We start from the raw sequence: 19,959 nt of genomic DNA on the forward strand, positions 1-19,959 counted from the left end.
CATAAGGGTCGGCCAGCAGAGCGTCATTTGTCATGGGATAAAAAGTCGATCTGGCATATGATTTTCCAGTGTGAATTAAATAGGAATTAGTCCACTGTTCAGATGAGACCAGTTAGGTACTGTTACATACATTGTCTTGGGTCACAGTAGCCGTGTTCACTCCCAGTCAGAGCAGCTAGATCATTTTTTGTCAGGTCATGATTAGTTAGGTCACTTGTTTGGTCTAGTAGCGTCAGATTAGGGCCTTCAACCCATATTTATCCATTCAGATCATTTTCCGTTCAGTAAACCCTTCAAGCCAAAGACGTATTTTTTTATTCTTCTTGCCTCCATTCGATTTCATTCAGCGCAGGGAGATAAATCAGGTTGTCACTGGGTTAATGTATAATGTTTCTAGCCTCCTTGCCACGAGTGGGTTTACCGGAGTTTTAAACAAATCATCTGGAGGCAGCAAAAATACTCTTGAATATGTGTTATCAGTCGGATAGGGTGTAGGTCAGCACAGAGTCATTCCATTCCACTTAGCCATGGCCACCCAGATTTCCCATAGCCAATCAGATCCATTACATCTAATCTGGACCACCAACATCACGTAAGAATTTCAATATGGATGATGTCCTCCCTAGTTCCTTGTGCAGTCGCCAAACTATTTAATTCAATATAGCAAAGGACTCTCGTATTGACAGGGTTTATCGGTGCCATTCCAACACCCCTCCAGCTCAGAGTGTTTATCCTCAGCTGAGTAAGATCGTCAAGAGACGTCAGGAATAAACAGAAGAGACATCCATGCGTTTAATATTCAGGATGAGTCAGTACCATTGCAGCTCATGACTGCCGCTTCAGGTCAGATGTAGAACACCAAAGTCATGTGCATTTAGTCAGGTAACATCAGGTCAGTGCCCAGAATTGCAGAATAATTTAGGTCCAATTAGGCCCATTCACATCCAGCTGGGTAAGGCCTGTTTAGTTTGGTTTCTCTCTCTCTCTCTCTCTCTCTCTCTCTCTCTCTCTCTCTCTCTCTCTCTCACACATACAGTATATATATGTATATATATATATATATATATATATATATATATATATATTTATTTATTTATTATTTATTTATATATATACACGCGCACTGTCACACACACAAACACACTAACACACAAGTAATTACCGTTAATTTTGATAATACAGTAGAGCACAAATTCTCAGTGTGTACGAGTATGTGTATACTAAGTGCTTACGACCTGAATATCCAAGTGCTTTTGCGCGCGTGCGCGCGCGCGCGTGCGTGCGTGTGTGTGTGTGTGTGTGTGTGTGTGTGTGTGTGTGTGTGTGTGTGTGTGTGTGTTAAATACACACACATACACACACACACACAAAGAGGGGAGGGGCGCAGATAGTGGAGGGGATTGAGAGATGGAAGGAAGGGCTTAAAAGACACTGAATGAAGGGGCGATGGGAACAGAATGGAAAGCTGTGAAAGAATGGGCGGGATGAGAGAGAGAGAGAGAGAGAGAGAGTTTAAACCCGTGGTCACGATGGTTCTCTCCTAAACTGAAAACGTAATGGTATGGTGGTAGGCAGAATTTAGCAGAGAATGAGACAGTCCTGCAGACGATGTTAACCCCTTCTAATTGATGGCGTACTTGGCATTTTTAGGGGGAGGGGTGAACTCCAGACGAGTTTAGTTAATACATGAAGGACCTCTAGTACTGAAGGTTAATGGCGGGTATATATTGATCACTGCTGTTCCAAGAGTCACTCCACAGCTGAATAAAATCGCCTGGAGGTAGTGTAGAGAAAAAAATATATGCATCATCGTCTGAGACCTGGTTAAGAGCATTTACTTCTGTCTCCCCACGAAGTATCTCTCTTCAGAAGGTAAAAATGGTCTGCAGGTAGTTAGATTAAATTAAAGAGAATCTCATACTGAACTGCGTAGGGAAATACGTGATGAGAAACGATTACTGTGCAGGAAAACGTGAAAATCCAGGGTGAAAGTCAAAGAAAGTGAGTGAGAGAAGGCTAAAGTAAATTAATGATGATGAGAGGTGACTGAGAGAAGGACGGTGAGGAAAGAGAATTAAAATGGAGTTTGACGGAAGGAAAGGTGGATAGCCGTCCGAGATGAGATGAGGTGAGGGAAGAGATGTGAGATGAGTGGAGAAGGGGTGTAAGGAGAGGAAATGGAGGGATTAGACGAGAAAGTGGAAGGGTGAAGGAAAGTGAAGAAAGGAGGCGGAGGGGGAAGTAAGGTAAGGGGAGCACGGAGATGAGGAAGAGACAGGAAGAGAAGTGAAGGATGAAGGGGAGAGAGAAGAGAGGAGAGGGTAGAGGGGGATGGGTAAAGAAAAGAGAGAGGAGTCGTGAGACGAAAGGACAGGTATATGACGAAAGGAAAGAAAAGGGAATTTGATGGAACTAAAGGAGAGGAAGAAGGACGAGATGAGGCGGAAGGAGCGAAGAGAGATGAAGTTGTTGTTGTTGTTGCCTTACCCGGTCTGTCTGGCTGATCAGGCTTGTCGACCACAGGCAAGCAACTGCTTCGGTGGGACTATCCTACACAAAAATATAGGCTACTCTTCGTAGGGAACCGACGCCCCCTTGTGGCAGACAGCACCTCGCCGGTTGGGTAGGCAAGAAGATATAGGAGGACAGTAAGGGGGGAGAGAGTTACCTGTGTGTGAGCAGGGAGACTTAACAAAGGGAAGATGTCTCACCCAACACGCATTACAGGGGATAGGGGGAGAGAGAGAGAGAGAGAGAGGACGGGAGGGGAGAACATGAGGAGGAAGAGGAGTTGAGGGAAGGAAATGAGATGAGGGAGGAGAAAAAATGAAGACTGGAGTAAAGATGAAGGGGGGAGGCAAGGTGAGGGAAGGAGAGGAAAGGTAAGGGAGCGTGAGAAGGGGAGGGAGGGAGAGGAGGCGAGAGGGAAAGTAGGTGAGGGAAGGAGGGAAGACGATGGTGGGAGAGACGTTGAAGAAAGGAAGGTGAAGTAGGAGGAAAAATGATGACGAATGGAAACGTGAGACGAATTAAACCCAGTACAAGGTGAAGGAAGAAGAGAGAGATATGAAAGAGGAGAAAGGGAGGATGACAGGGAGGAAGATAAGAGCTCTGAGAACAAACACGAAGAGGTAAAAATAGATAAACCGAGACTACGATTCTCACCCTTTCAGTATATTGTTGCTGCTAAAAGATTATATTATTCAGCTTCGGGAGAAATATCTGGTAGTGAAGGAGTTAATGAATACTGTTTTGTTATGCCTTCTTTAAAACAGTGCTCGTTGTAAGGATTTAAAATACAGAAAATAGACGATGTTGTGCTAGGAAAGAGCGAGACAGGAGAGGAAACTAAGGCCATGAGTTAAAGACGGCACGTAGTTCTGTATATATGTATGTGTTTAAGTATGAATGTATGTATGTTTGTAAGTATGTATGTATGTTAGGGAGCTAGGAGGGCGTGTAGAGGGTATGAGTTCATGGTGTGTGTGTAAAGGATGGGAATGCGAGAAAATAGGACGGGAGGGAGAAGGGATAGTTCTGGAGAGAGAGAGAGAGAGAGAGAGAGAGAGACAGACAGACAGACAGACAGAGAGAGAGACAGAGAAGGAGGAGGAGGAGAAGGGGCATATGAGTTACGAGGGACAGGCTGAGTTACGAGAGTATTCACGTTAGGGAGGAAAGACCAAGCTCATACTGCGCTCATATGAACTCACACACACACACACACACACACACACACACACACACACACACACACACACACACACACACACACACACACACACACACACACACACACACACACACACACACACACACACACACACACACACACACACAGTTATAGCGAAAAAATGGTACTCGCACATATGCTGCCTCAAAATCACAGTTCCGTCAGTCAGCATTCGGTGGAATATTTTCATCACTGAGAAAATTTTTGTTCTTACACGGCTTTCCTCTTTTGAATTACGTTTTGAAGAGATAGTGTTTAATGAAAATTTACTGACAGAATGCAGGAAAAGATTGAGAAAAATATTAGCATTCTCAGTTCCTGCACCCATCTTCCCCGAAAAGAAAATAACGTTAGCGGGAATGAAATGATTGATCTTTTCCGGCCATGAAAGGGTTAATGTGCGGTTTTAAAGAAAAGACCAATCAGATGATCGGAATTGGTCATTGTGGGCTAAGTAACGGTATGGAAACAAAGATAATGGTATTAGCACACATTTTTTTGATGGAAAGACTTTGGTTTTCGCAAATTTTTGCGGGCAAACGCTGGTACTATAAGAAAGAGAGAGAGAGAGAGAGAGAGAGAGAGAGAGAGGTAATTTAAGGTGAAAAATCAATAAAGGTGCAACAAATACCCATTGATTCACTCTGATGAGGTATTTTATATTTTATTCGTGCAGTTACCACACGATGTTAATCTAGTTAGGAGAGTCCCTTTGTACTGGGGGCATTATTAATATCTGTGTTTTACCCAGCCTTTCCGAAAAACCTGTCCCAATCCCAGTACACTCCTCTTGAAATAACAGTAATGAAGCGAGAAAAATACGTAAACTGAACGAGATTTAAGGAGTAACCAAAAGGACGTGAAGGAATACAAAAGATAGAGAAAAAATAAAAATGGTACGAAGAGTAAAAGGAAACTAAAAGGCATATTGGAATATATCAAATAATATCCAGATTTGACATAGAACCCAAAAAGTGATGCCCGCTATAACACTTTCTCTCTCTCTCTCTCTCTCTCTCTCTCTCTCTCTCTCTCTCTCTCTCTCTCTCTCTCTCTCTCTCTCTCTCTCGTAATGCTCTTCCCATCATTCTTCTGGGCTAATGCTTTTCCTTCCTCGTTCGTCTTATCTCCGTCATTTGTTGTGATTCTCTCTCTCTCTCTCTCTCTCTCTCTCTCTCTCTCTCTCTGCAGTCTATCCAGTTTCCTCTTAGTTCTCTCTCTCCTTTCTCCATTGTCGAGCGAGTGTGAGAGGAGAAAGAAGGAAGAAAAATAAGAAATGAGAGGAAAGTGAAGGAAGGAAAGAGGGAGGAACAAGGCCAGGGAAGAAAAGAGAAATAACAAGAGATGAAGGAGGGATTATAAATAGGAGGAGGAGAGAATGGAGGAAGGGAGGGAGTGAGAGGACTCGAGGGAGAGAAGGAGACTGGGGAGCAGGAGGGGTGAAGAGAGGTGTGAGGGGGAGAGAACAAGAAGGGGAGAGAAGCTGTGAGAGGTTGAGGAGGGAGAGAGATAGCAGTGCATGAAAGGAGAAAAAAGGAAGATATGAGAGAGAGAGGGAGGGAAAAAAGGAAGAGCGGTGGTGAGGAGACAGACAGACAGAGATTGGAGAGCAAGGAGAGGGATGAAAAAGGAGTGCGAAATGGTGGGATAAAGGAAAGCGTAAGAAGAGTGTGAGAAGGAGAGAGGGAGAAAGTTAGGTCGATGAAATGAATGTGTTAGAGGGAAGGAAAGAGCGAGGATAGTGAAATGAGTGTGTGAGTGGAAGGGAGCGAGGAAGGAAGGGGAGAGAAAGGAGGGTGTGAAAGGGGGCGAAAAACGGGCAGGAAGATGAGGGAAAGGAGGGTGTGTGAGAGGGGAAGTGAGACGAGGGAAGTGTATGTGACTATGTTAAGGAAAATACACATCACCAGAATACTGTTTGCCCTCAACCAGGCCATGCTCCGGGGTAATGTGGTTAGGCTAAAGAGGTGTGGGCAGAGGGAGGGGACGAGGAGAGGTGAAGGCGGGGGTGAAGGGTGAGGGGTGTAGCGGTGGGTGGGAGAGGGGAGGGGGTGAGGGGAGTGGAGGCTGGTGAGGGTGGGCGTGGGAACCTGGCTGCTGGTGGTCTCCCCTCATAATCGCGAAAAAGTACATTTATTCTTTATGTTGAGTGGCCAGAGTCCGGAGAGGGAGGGATAGAGAGAGAGAGAGAGAGAGAGAGAGAGAGAGAGAGAATTACCTGATGAATGGGCGGGGTATAGAATGAAGGATGAGGGAAGGCAAGGAGAAAAGGAAGGAGGGAAACGGGATGTAAGAAAGGAGGAAACGATGAAAAATGAGGGAAGGAAGGAGGATGAGAGAAAAAAAATCAATAATGTATGAGATGGAGCAGGGAAAGGAAGAAGGGAGAGTATAGGAAAGACCCCTCATCTCTTCCTCTCCCTTCTCACCTTTCCTTTCATTTACCCATTCCTCCACCCTCACTACATCTCTTCCTATTTTACCTCTTCAACTTCTTCCCCACCCCCACATTCACTCTCTCATTCTGTCCCCACCCCCACATTCTCTCTGTCATTCTTCCCCCACCTCCACATTCTATCTCTCATTCTATCCTCACCCCCACATTTTATTGCTCATTTCCCCCTTCCACTCGCCCTTTTCCCTCTCCTTCCCTTCCCATACCCCTTTCCCGCCCTCCTCTTCCCATGCTGTCTTCCCCCTCCTCTTTCCTCCCTTCCTCTCATCACACTCTCCTACCACTTCACTTCACATCATCATTCTTCCCCCTCCCCCCCTGTACTCTTTCATCCTTCCACCTTGCCCTCTCCTCACCTTTTCTCTCCTCACTCTTACCCGTGGATGCCGCCTTTGAGAACGCAGCGAATGATAGCCTTGTTAGTTATTCATACAGATACCAACGATGTTGTACGAACCCTTTCAGAGGAGCTGATGGAGAAATACAGAAAGATGATCCGGCACTACAAGCAGAAAACTAACAACATTTTAATTTTAGGCATACTCCTAAGGACCGATCCAGGGAATGTCTTTGTCAGTAAAGCTTTCAGTATAAATAGCACTTGGCTTGCAGGAAGGCTTGAGTTCATTGACACATGGAACCACTTTTACGAGCAGCGAACTCTATTTTCGAATGATGGACCACGCTTGAATGCTGTTGGTTCTGCCTATCTCGGTTGTTTGCTCAGTGACGCAGTATGTTTTTCTGGCGAGAAAGCAATCATCACGGGAGGTGAACGCACCAAGCAATGTAGATATCATACAGCTTGATTAAACTATAGATAACTTAAGCTCCCCACATCAGAGAGGAAAGCACATTAAAGCTCATCTTGTAAACAGGTGCAGTCTGCATAATCAATTTTCTGATTTAGAGGCTCATGTCTTTCCTGAAGATTATGATGTGTTTGGTACAACAGAATCGTGGATAAATATTAAGCAAAGAGATTTTCTTGTAAAGTTTAATTGACCAGGCTATCACATTTTCAGTAGTGAAAGGAAGGATAGAGCAGGAATCTATCCAGTCATAACTGCCAAGCCATCTAATGGAAACTTCGACATTATTATTTTACCATCAACTTAGAAATGAGTCGCGTTATAAAATCACACTGGATTTATTTATCATCCACCTGGACAGTCATTCAGCATCAACAATGAAAAAAGCCAATAGATTGATTGATTTATAGGTAGAGCATTCGAATATCATCATCATCATCATCATCATCATACGTTGCCCCATGAGGAGCGTAGGAGCCCAAGGCTAGGCAGGTTGGTCCTGACTTAAGATGAGAGTGGCCAGCCTCACTCATCCCTGAGTGGCATTACGTGAGCAATAACGCCAACCATCCCTTGGATATAATCTTTCACTGGCTAAATCCGACTGGAGTGCAACAATTACCCACTAAACCACCAGGCACCATAATTTTGTTATATGGTCACCACCCGGCGTAGTAAATGGTTTCCTGGTGTACAGGAAACCATTGGGCTTGTTACTCAGTGTAGAGTCACCTGTAGGCAGAAGGAACAGGAAAGAATGAAGGAAAGACAGACAAAAGAGGGAGTGTAAAGTCACCCGTAGGCATAAGGACGAGGAAAGAATGAAGTAAAGAAAGACAGAAGAAGAAGGAAGGAAAGAAGAAAGGAGAGGAGGAAAGGGCAGACACCTGAGCGCAGCACTACATCAAGTGAGTGGCTGGTGAACGTCCCCACCTACCATTAGCATTCGAATATAAATCAGAAAATATCATCCTCACTATGCATAATTCCTTAGTATGCCCGCACTTCGAGTATTGCGTCCAGTCCTGGTCACCGTATTGCAAAAAAGATAGGGAGAAACTTGGGAGTAAACCATGTGAGGAACAATTAGAAGAGCTGAATCCTTTTACCCTAACTAACCACAGACTACGGAGGGATTAGTTCAAGTATACAAATTCTTCAAAGGACATGATAATGGCTATTGAAAAGTACTTCACAGTAGATTAGTCATATTATACTTGAAGCAGTGGACTTAAAATCGTTGGTAAGCGTTTCTGCTTACATGAGGCTAAGCACTTCTTCTTCAGAAAGGTTGTAAATATAAAGAACAAACCGCCTTCGTATGTGGTTAAGCGTGATACATTTAAAAGCCGCCTGGATAAGTATTTGTCTTCTGATCCGTAGCTAAGCATGGTCACTTCTGAATAATACGGTTATTATTTAAGATTTCTTGCAGTTGATAATATGGAGGGCGTGTTGTAGTCATAGAGCAATAGCGTCATGTTCCTTACTTTGACTTGAATAAGGATTCCTTTCATCCATTCCTATGAAATTTCCATGACACCTTTTCTGTGCTGCATGGGATTCCTTCTCACTACTTCCTGCCTGCTTCCTCTGGAAGGTTTTGTGGGTGGGAGGGAGCCTTCCTGTTTCCTATCCTTATCTTTGACAGACAGAATAATTGCGTTAGTTATAATCTATCCTGAAACAAGCAGCCTCGAGAGTACCAATAGGTCTGTTGCTATTTACTTTCCTCTGTATAATGTATTCCCCTTTCCTTACAACTTCCCTTTCCCCCTTCCTTCACCCACCACTACCCCCAGCTTCTTCCTCTTTCGCCATTTTTCTTTCCTCCTCCCTTCCCTCCCCTTCCCCTCCTCCTCCTCCTCCTCCTCCTTGCTGTTACGCGCCATGAATATTTTTCATCATCAAATCGGTCAATCAATCACCCTTTCTCTTAACCACCTTCCCCCCTCTCCCTTCCCTTTCCCTCTTTCTCTGCCTTTTTCCCTTACCACTTCCGGTCCTTTTCCGCTACCCTTTCCACGTCTCATTTTCCTTTCATTTCTCTTCCTTCCTCGTCTCCTTTTTTTTTCTTCCTCTCTCCCCTTTCCTCTTCTCACCCGTACCTTTCCCCTTTCCACCCTCCCCCTCCCACTTTCCCTTCCCCCTTCACTCTTCGCCATCCTTCTTTCCACTTTGTCCCAGGCTTCCTTCCCCATCCCACCCTTCTTTCCAGTTTGTCCCAGGCTGACTGAAGGAAGAAGGTAAGGGAGACCAGGGTACTTGGAACACAGATCTCATTGCGTTTCTGATCCGATATTATTCATTTTGTTGTTCCGTCGGTAAGTATTTTGCTAATATTTTTCATCTTGCCGCTCACCACTGTAAATGTTCAGATTCTTCAGTACATTCCTTTTACCTTAACTTAGCCCAGATTTTCATTCATTGGCAACTTATTTTTCCCATAGCTCTTTGGCAGAAAAAGATAACAATATGGCTCTGCAACTTTTTTTTAACGACTTTTCGTCGTTACAGCTCAGCATTCACAATGAAGGTAAGATAATTTTAGGCCAAGTGAAAGTGAAAAGAGTATAATGTTGTATGTGCCACTGATTACGAACCACTGAAAGGGTTAAAAGTTTCAGTCTTTGGTTCCAGTTATTCAGGGTTCATAACAGTGAGAGTTTATTTATCTTTCGTTTTGCTTTGACTTTGCCTGTAAAATTTCTGTGCTAGTTGTTCTACCTTGGATGCCGTCCTTCACAGTTTTTCGCACCAGTTTCGGCTGGAGAATGTGATGAGTGGAAGAGCACCTTTTGCTTTACTATCTTTGTTCTGTTACCTAGTTAAAAAGGACAGCCTAGTAACGACCAACTGACCTTCTGCATTTATCATCCCTTCTTATGTTCTTACGTTCTAATGTTCAAAAGTTCTTATGGTCCTGTGTTGTAATATTCAAAAGTTCTTACGTTCTTATGTTCTAATTTTCAAAAGTTCGTGTGGTCTTATGGTCTTATGTTCAAAAGTTATAATGTTCTTATGTTCAGTGCTCTGATGTTCAAAAGTCCTTATGGTCTTATGTTTTAACGTTCTGTAGTTCTTATTGTATAATGTTCTTAAATTCAAAAGCTCTTACGGTCTTGTTCTTATGTCATGCCTTTACTCTCTGATGCTACGTTCTTGTGTACTATCCTGTTACGTTTCAGTGTTAATAATTTCTAGAACGACAGCATATATGTATCGTGCAGCCGCCAGCCATACATAAATCACGCGGCCAGACCAGGTGTTGGATGGATTGGTAATATTTGTCACCGGAGAGGCACGCGGCAGGCAACAGGTGGTTCATAAACTCTAGTATTTTATGACAACCCTTTTTTGGGGGGTATCTTTCTGTAGCTCCCTCTTTCCAATATGTACTGCCCGTCCGCACTGGCCAGACTAGAATATATTGTGTCTTGCAGTGAATACAGAGAGAGAGAGAGAGAGAGAGAGAGAGAGAGATGGGAGGGGGGATAAAGGGAAGGAAAGGGATATTGATTCCAATTTGTTCTAGCTTTCTGGGTCTTCCTGCCTACTACATTTTGCTTGACGCCTTCAATCATCATCATCATCATCATCATCATCATCATCATCATCATCATCATCATCATCATCATCATCATCATCATTACCCAGTTTGCTACACAAGGCCGTGGATATCTGTATGAAATAACCTTTTCTAGAATATCCCTTAGCTAAAGAAAATCGTCTGGTTTTAATTTGAATTAAATATCTAAGTGCATTCATAGTAGAGAAAGTGTGGTATTTCGAGGAAGATATTCTTACGTGCATAAAAGGAAGAAACCAAGGATGGAAGTTTGTAAAACTGGCCCCTTATAAAGGAAATCGAGGTAAGGAAAGCCTTATTAAAATCCTTACATTTCGTGGACAAAGTGCATTTAAAAGATGCGATGTCGGTGGGAAAGACAAGCTGAGAAAGGCAGTTCTAGAGCTGATCAGTTACATACATGAGTGAGAGTACCGATTAATGATGATGATGATGATGATAATGGTGGTGTTGGTATTTCATCCCCACCCACATCATAAGCGAATCGGTTTGACAACTTCGTTTGTTTAGTCCACTCAGCTCATTCAGGGGCGGGGTAGGAAACCGGCATCTCTCTGAAGGTAGCCAATCAGGCTGAGGTACAAGAAGGGGGAGGGAATTTCCAGGGACAGAAATGTTTCGGCACTGTCACTTCATATTCCGACTCACTGAACTTGGGTTCTGTGTAGCCCAAAGCGTTGGAGAAAATAAAAAATTCAAGCTCTAACCTGTGTCTCTTCCATCCAGCATTTCCACACAGCTTACACTAGTGTGATGATGATGATGAGCAGGAGGAGAAGACGGAGAAGAAGAAGGAGGAAATTTCCCCTTACTCGGTCTGAAGCATCTCTTTTGTTATATCTGCCCCAAAGGTCGATAATCGTCTCTTCTTATTTTCGTTTCTCACTGGCTTCGTAAATATTGTAGAGGTGTGTTGTGTCACGTACATTTACCGTCTGTTGTATAAGACGCCGGGTGACAGAATGACAGCTTAGCCTCACAAGCCCCTCTGTCTTCTGGGCCTGTCCCGAGAGAGAAGGAGAGGGAGAGGTTCAGAAGGGAGGAGGAGAGGGGTGAGGATGAATTATATAGTTGATGGTGGTGTGAGGCGAAGGGAGATACAGAAGTCGTAAATAAATTGCTCTAGTAGAAACAAAGAAGAGCTACAACTGTACGTTTACAGCAGCTTTGTTTGGAAATAGAGTGCTACGGGGGCAGGGCTCCGTCGCCAGGACCATTGCCTGGTGACCACCCAACCCATAATAATGATTCTACCCATGAAAGAATAGTTCTAGTTGTGACGATCTCTAGTTTCAAAGGATTGCTCTTGTTGTAACTGCCGTTGTACCACGAAAAAAACTGGTCTGCATGTCGCGATTCTTGAACCTAATGAGGAGTGTGCTAGACGTAAATTTGCAGTATTTTTGTGTAGAAAAATAAATCAAGTGTTGTTCAGCGCACCAGCAGATGATTTTGCATAAGAAGGAATTCAAGCTTTCCAGACTAGATTTCCTCATCCCTGTCTCCCCCCTCCCTTCTGTAGCTCTCTCATGAAGCAGTTCGTGAATGATGTTTGGTGGAAATATATGGATGATTTTTCTTCCACTGGTGGTATCAGTAAGCCGAAAATTATGCATTGTTACAACTGCAGGATAATCTGATTGTAATGATCCTTGAACCTTGAAAATATGGAAGGATGTTTGTTGCTGAAGATGGATGGTTAGAACTATGGAAGTATGGCTCTAGTCCAAATCCATCCCTTTCCACACTCCCCCAGCGTGTCCTCAGCCATCGAGCAGCTGCTTGTCCTGTAGTGTATATATTATGGTCCTAGAATTTCATGAAGGATAGGGGTCACGACTGAACCCTGAAGAATAGTTACCAGTGGAAGGAAGGTATCAACTGTGCAGGAATACATCTAGCCTTTTTATCAGTGGAAGGAATCATTCTATCCCCAAAATCATGCGGGATCCTCCATGCTGTACTCACCCATCGAGGAGCGGCGTGTCCCTAAGAATGGTCTTGGCGGTGGCAACTCTCTCGTGGAAGCCGGCGTTAGGGTCGACTCTGAGGGCTAAGGGCACGGACACCCCCACCCCTGCCACCCCTGCCAACACCAACACCAGGCACACACCACCCCACACCTGCACCGGCACCTCCACACCTGTACGGGAGGAAAGAGGAGACGGGTGAGGGAAAGACTAAAGAAAGAGGTGATGGAGAGAGTGGAGGGTAATGGAGAAGACACGGAGAGATCCGTAGTAGAAGAAGGGCTGGAATTAATACCTACCGACTGCACAAGGATCATTAAGGTAAGTAATCTTTTATCATTCATTTATTTATTTATTTATAGCCGTTCCAGTCTTCTCTTATAGTGCGACCTACAACAGTCGATCTTATATCCAGGTCATCATTTGCACTACAGGGGAACATGGACGAGGGGAGAACAACCATTGACTGAAAACCCGACTGACCCGAGAATCGAACTCAGATTGCGAATTGAACATGCTAACCAATGCACCACCAGGAACAGGGTACGGGATGAGTAAGAAGGCATTCTGCTTTGCCTTCCTTTTCTTGATAATTTCACTATTATAATACAGTATATAAATTATAGGTACAGCTACGCAATTTAGTCACCTTGCAATGGACTTTTTACATTAACTCCTTTACTTCAAGTGTAGCACCGACGAGGAGCCCACATATAGTGGTGCTGTGCACCGCTGTTGGAGCAGCTGCAACGTCCACCTGGCAGCCACATTTCTGCTCTTCATCATGAAGATGGACCCTGGTCCCTCTCTGGTAAGGTGCAGGAGCTCCGGTTCCCTAAGAGGTGTATGTATTGCACTGTGCCTCTAGGAAGGTCCCACAAAAGCAGTTAGAATGTGATGGACGGAGTTGCTCGGCTAGGCAGGTTGGGGTTTAGCAATAACGACAACAGCTTTCACGTGTCTCTCATAGACTAAATAAAATCGTGTCATGGTAGCATGAAAAATGTGAAGTGTCGCATGAATATTTCTTTATCGTCATTACTGGACGATTTTAGCCAATTTAGGAAAGACGTTTTGTACTTAAGAGTTACAAAAAATTGCCAGGTTACTCTTTACGATGACGACGATAAAGTTTTGTCCGCCAGAAGATAATAATACTAACACATAGATCTGATATGCCCTTCTGTTCCCAGGGGGTTAATATTCAGTAAGCCCTTCGTTTATTATTAAGGGTCATATGGTTCGTAAAATCTGTGTATCTCTGTGTATGTAGATGAAAAGAGAAAATATCACGTGGAACAGAAAAGACTCCAGGGCAGATGCTGGGGAGGTAGACGGGATGGAGGAGGAATGAAGGAGAGGGATGAAGCAAGAGAGGCGTTAAGAACAAGGCCTATAAAGAGGGTTGACGGGAACTGGAGCGCAGAAGAGATAATGGAAAGGGAGGAGGGAGCAGGAAGGGAGTATGAAGAGACGAAGGGCAGGGAGGAGAGAGAGAGAGAAAGAGAGAGAGAGAGAGAGTGGAGCGGAAGATATATAGCTGAGACTGGCAGCAGCAGGGAGGACAATAGTAACACAGCCGGGAGGGGAAGTAGGGCAGGGGGGTCAAGGGAGAAAGGGGTCAAGGGGTGTGATGTCCTCCCCTTACATGAACAATATCCACCTTTATCCATTCGTCCTGTTTCTCGGAAAACTAAAAACATGAATATTTTGTAATAGGAACTGGATGTTTGGGGAAGCGACTGTAGTGATGGAGGATTAAAATGACTCTCCTTTAGTCCCATGATTGACGATTTTATATTTCACTACGCTGTCAAGAGACGATTGTATATATATCAGGAACAAGTGTCAGTTACAAGTATAGCTATCAAATGTATTAAGCCGTCTAGATGGCAAGATTAAATTTTAAGTACACCATCGCAAGGAAGAAATTAACAGCTTTCCTACAGTGGCGTCAGTTGTAGTCTAGCCTTACTTTTCTAACTGGAGGGGTTTGCTGTGGCCTGCATTAATTCCCTTCACTACTAAGGTGCCCTCATGTTGATGAATAAAATCGTTTCACAGCAGCAAGGACAAAATAAATTTGCTGTCCTCGTGCTACAGAGGTAAAGAATACAATCGTAAGAATTTAAGAGAAGCGGAGGAGGATTGGGTGGGAGATAACGGTGAGACTGGCGGGAACAGGGGAAGGGAAGGGGCTATAACAGAACATGGAGGAGACATGAGGAGAGATTAGATCACAGTAAAGGAGAGATAGCAGTAGCTGGAGGAAAGACTAAGGAGAGATTGGAGGGATCAGGGTCAGGAAAGAAAGATAACAATACTCAGTGGAAGAAGTGACAGAGAGATTGGAAGGATCAGGGTAAAGAAGAGATAACAGTAAAAGGTGGAAGGTTGAGGGGAGACTGGAAGGATCAGGGCAAAGGAGAGAGAGGTAAGCGGAAATATAGCAACTGTATAAGGAGAGACAGCACAGAAATTCCTCACAATAACATTAGCTGCCATCAGATTAGCTCTTTCAGTGCATTTGACGTTCACTTTGATCTTGCTACTTCCAGACGAGTTTATATAGCTTAGGGGAGATCTTTCGTATGGAGATGGTTAGAAAATTCTCTCTCTCTCTCTCTCTCTCTCTCTCTCTCTCTCTCTCTCTCTCTCTCTTTGCGGTAGATTGCGCTGATATGAGTAAAACTGCATAGTAGTGTAAGGCTATCCGGAAAGCATGGAGAACTGTTACCGTATATTGTAACTGAGGAATTAAACAGCTTGAGATTATATTATTAACAGCAGTATTTTATCAGTAGCAGAATTTACCAGTACGAGTATAGCGACATGTGAGAACATGCCAGTACAAGGAAACTGTGTGTGGGTGTGTGGGTGTGGGTGTGGGTGTGTGTGTGTGTGTGTGTGGGTGTGTGGGTGTGTGTGAGAGAGAGAGGGGGGGAGGGGACAACGTACTTATCCACCGTGTCCGTATGCATGTAAGTAGCTATGTATAAGTATGTAAGTGAAGGTACATGTGCGGGATTGATGAATGTAGGTAGGGATGGATGAATGTGTGAGCGTATGTGGGTAATGCGGCCGCCCTGAATCATTAATATTTTTAGTGAGTGCAGGGAAGCGGCATTGTGTGTTTGGTCGCGGGTCTGATGTTTGATGAATGTAATGGGCCGCCTGTTTTTATGTCACGAATTATCTCCCCTAATGACATCAATGTATTCATGACACTGACGTAAAAATAATAGGCCGCTGGGGGTCACGATCATTGGGGTATTCATGGCCCTCGATTATGGGTGTGTGTGTGTGTGTGTGTGTGTGTGTGTGTGTTGTAATTTTTTCCCATTCAGCTCGAGGACGTTATCTTTATTTCACGCCTGCCACCCCCTGACGATGTTGACCAGGTGCGGTGATATATACGATTCTGTAACCTTTTCAATGCTCACGTTTTCACCATGTTATCATAGAGTGTAACTGGAAAACATTAATGGATAGTATTATTAGACTGAAAGACTAGATAATATGAGCGGACAGCATGATATGACATTCTTTCATATGATTAGAAAGTATGATTAGTATGATCAGTCAGATAGTACTCTTGATGATGAGAAAGTATGATTAGACAGTATGACATTCTCTCTCTCTCTCTCTCTCTCTCTCTCTCTCTCTCTCTCTCTCTCTCTCTCTCTCTCTCTCTCTCTCGGTCTCTCTCTCTCTCTTCTCTCTCTCTCTCTCTCTCTCTCTCTCTCTCTCTCTCTCTCTCTCTCTCTTCCCCTCTCGTTTTTCACTCGCCCTCCGATATGATTTCTTTTGTTCCTCTCTCTCTCTCTCTCTCTCTCTCTCTCTCTCTCTCTCTCTCTCTCTTTGCCTTAGTACCCTATTTCCGTTTATCTTGTATTTCTCATTTTCCTATCTTTAATTCACTTTGTATCTCACTTCATCTCAATATTTTTTTATTTTTTTATGGGGGGGTCCATTTTTCATCATGTCTCCCAATTATCTTCTCATTCCTCAAACAGTAGTTCCAAAATATAATCATGTACCTGTAGCAGATGATATCCTTGTCTTATTTATCCGAATCTGGGCTGCTTGTATGGTTAATAATATCCCTCATAGGCCCAGCTCTCCTCTCACCTTCCACATACCTTTGCATGTCACCACTTCAGCACTAATACTAACCATCCAAGCTGAACACATGTCTGTCCTTGGATGTACAGTTGGCGACACATGAACCTGGTACAGTGACTGTGTGAAGCGAAGGCCAAGTTGCATTTTCCGACGTTCATGCATCACAGTTACGTTCATGCATCCCAGTTACGTTCATGCATTACTGTTACGTTCTTGCATCACAGTTACGTTCATTCATCACAGTTACGTTCATGCATCACAGTCACGTTCATGCGTCACAGTTACGTTCACTCATCACAGTTACGTTCATACATCACAGTCACTTGGTCATTTCAACACATATTTGACACCGTTCGTTCATGTCAGTGCCACCGACTACCATGTGATTGTGTCAAGAGTGTCAAGTTTACAAAATGATAGATCTCTGCTACACACTGATGCTGTTCCAGGTTCATATGTTGCCAGTTGCACAAGGCTGGTGTGTATGCATTCATATGTGTGTGTGTGTGTGAGAGAGAGAGAGAGGGAGAGAGAGGTGGCATTTTAGACTTCCCAACGCCTCTTTCTCAGCGATTAATCTTGCATACTAAAAGTATTTAAAACCTATAAAGCACTCAGAGAGCGCATTCCTTCACCAATGCCATTGAACCAAGAAAGCATTGATGAAAGATCCGGATCTGGATCCTATATCCACGGATCCGGATCCGAATCATATATCCACGGATCCGGATCCTGGATTACTTATAAAAGGTTAAGAACGGATTTTGATGAAATTTTGTGGAAGGGTGGGCCATGGGCCAAAGAAGAAATAGTTACATAAGGGGGAGTATCTCACACAATATCTCCCAAAGTTCTCCATTAATTGCAATGAAATTTTGTGGAAAGATGGGCTAAGGACTAAGAAGGAATTGATTAAAATTGGGGCAGGATCCGGATCCGGATCTTGTATCCACGGATCCAGATCCGGATTCTTTTTAATGGCAATGGCATTGGCGGCAGTATGTGCTCTCTGAGTGCTTTCTAGTTTGCATTCTTCTTTAGTCCTCCGTGCTGTGGATTCGCTTGTAATTCCATAAGTCAACTCTGTAGCAGGTCTTCAGTCGCTGCTCTCACCACCAAATCATCCACATAATCCAATTCTCACTTACACGCAAACAGAGATAAGTGAGATGGATGATGGGTAGAAAGGAAATGAATGATAGGGAGGAAAGAGTCATAGAAATAGAAGAACAAAGGAAGGTAAATAATGAAAAAACATGAGAGAAAGGAACTGTAGTGAAGGACAGGAAGGAAAAAAATTAGCGAACAGAAAGACAAGGGAAGGAAAAGAGATCAAGGATAAGGGTGAAATAAAGTAAGGGAAACGAAGGGTAAAACGGAAAGAACTCTAACAACAAAGGAAGGAAGGAAGGGAGATAAAATGACGATACTTAGGAAGAGGAGTGGAGTATAGGCAGGAAGGAGCCATAGGAATAGAAAGATAAAGTAAGGATGGAAGAGTGAATCAGAGGATAAAAGATAAAGGTACACAGACAGTGATGAAAGCACTGATGAAGAGTGAACGAGAGAGAGAAAGAGAGAGAGAGGGAGAGAGAGAGAGGAAATAAAGAGAAATGAAGGTCTGGCGTTTTCACTCATGGTAACCGCTACGAACACAAACAGTAACGGGGTCAGCGTCGATCCCTGATGTAGTCCTACTTCCATGTCCATACATTGTACAATCCGTCATCCTTAGGGCCATAATTTACATGGCACTGTAAGCTTTGTAGAATATTTTACTTAGCGATTTGTTATACTGTTACACCTTGACATTCTTCTTTATTATGTACATTTCCTGGCACCGACATATTTTACCTCAGTGACCTAGAACATGAAAAAAAAAAAATGTAATATGTAAAATAAATCGCCGAAACAGAGATGCTACAAAGTCTCCTGTCCCACCTACTGTAGAACAGGACCTTTAATGTGTTCACACCCTTCACAGTCCGTGCCAACCTCTGTGCTACGCCTTTCCTCATCAAAACCAATTTATGACATCTCTAGGTACTGTGGTGTATGCTTTCTCCATGCCCATAAAACCATAATAAATGATCTAATTTCCATCTAAAACCTTTTCTTTTAACTGAATCACTGTGAAGATGGCGTCCAAGGTCCCTTTTTCCTTCACAAATGCATATTGTATATCCTTACCCCCTATTAATTCTCTCTGTCTTTTCATCCATTATTCGCTCGAGAACCTTCGCCATGCGCCTTGTTAACTTCATTCGTCCATAGTTTCCACGGTTCAGTACATGACCGTTACTTTTATATATAGGTGCACCATTTTCTTCTATCTGCAATCATCCAGAATCTCCCGGGAGATTCTCCCCTCAGCAATAACTCTTGTGAACACTTCTCTCCCTCTCGGCCTTCTGATCTCACAAGTCTTTTCATACCATACTTCTGACAGTCCCGCTGCTTTTCCAGTCTTCATTCTTATAGCAGCTCTTCTCAGTTCCCCCTGTTGCTTTTCATCACCGATCCTTCCACTCCTTTGATGTTGGCCAGCCATCATCCTCGATCGCTCTCAAAATCCAGCAGTTAGTAAAAGAACACCATCCACCTATTTTATTTTATCATTATTATCTTTTGATACATTGTCACTTTCATCTTTTATTACTCTACTATCACACAAATCTTGTCTGATTTTTTGTGTATTAGCTATGACGTAACTATTCTTTACTCTTTCTCTTATACCAAAGCTTCCTCACGCCTTCATTTTTCTTACCTTCACCTTTGTTCAGCCTTCCCTTTTTTATCCTGTCTCCTATCTTCTTTTTTCTCTCCTCACTCTGTCTCGCACCTTCCCCAGTCCTCTTTTCCTTCGCTCTCATATTTCTTCCTTTCGCAGTGTCCCGCATCAAGTACGCATATGATAAAGGAGACAGCAGAGATGATGAACTTCCGGCACAAGGTATGAAAAAGGGCATCTTCATCATCATCATCATCATCCCGTTCTCATTTCCACTGTTATAAATGGGAAGGGAGGGAGACAGAAGCATGGGGAAAGGGAAAACTTGGAAATAGGAGAAACGAGGATATAGGAGAATTTTCTGTAGATCTTGTGTGAGCTTTGTGTGTTTATATGTGTGTGTGTGTGTGTGTGTGTGTGTGTGTGTGTGTGTGTGTGTGTGTGTATAAATATGTGTGTGTGTGTATGTATGTATGTATGTATGTACTTAGGAATGTGAGTACGTGTGTTTCTTTTTCGTCTGCTTCGCCTGTCTGTATATATA

The 19,959-nt window shown here is 43.5% G+C and overlaps 1 protein-coding gene across 1 annotated transcript in view; it reads right to left on the reverse strand.

The window, feature by feature from the left end:
- LOC145399794 (dipeptidase 1-like) overlaps nucleotides 1-19,959 on the reverse strand; it is a 406,473-nt gene that overhangs the window by 191,255 nt on the left and 195,259 nt on the right. Inside the window, exon 5 of the mRNA XM_080272342.1 lies at nucleotides 12,558-12,732. Within this exon, the coding sequence (XP_080128468.1) occupies nucleotides 12,558-12,732 (175 nt within the window). The remainder of the gene's footprint in view (nucleotides 1-12,557; nucleotides 12,733-19,959) is intronic.

Source organism: Coenobita brevimanus, chromosome 50, assembly GCF_032717465.1.
Source record: "Coenobita brevimanus isolate Jiangsu-jjx chromosome 50, ASM3271746v2, whole genome shotgun sequence".
NCBI lineage: Eukaryota > Metazoa > Arthropoda > Malacostraca > Decapoda > Coenobitidae > Coenobita > Coenobita brevimanus.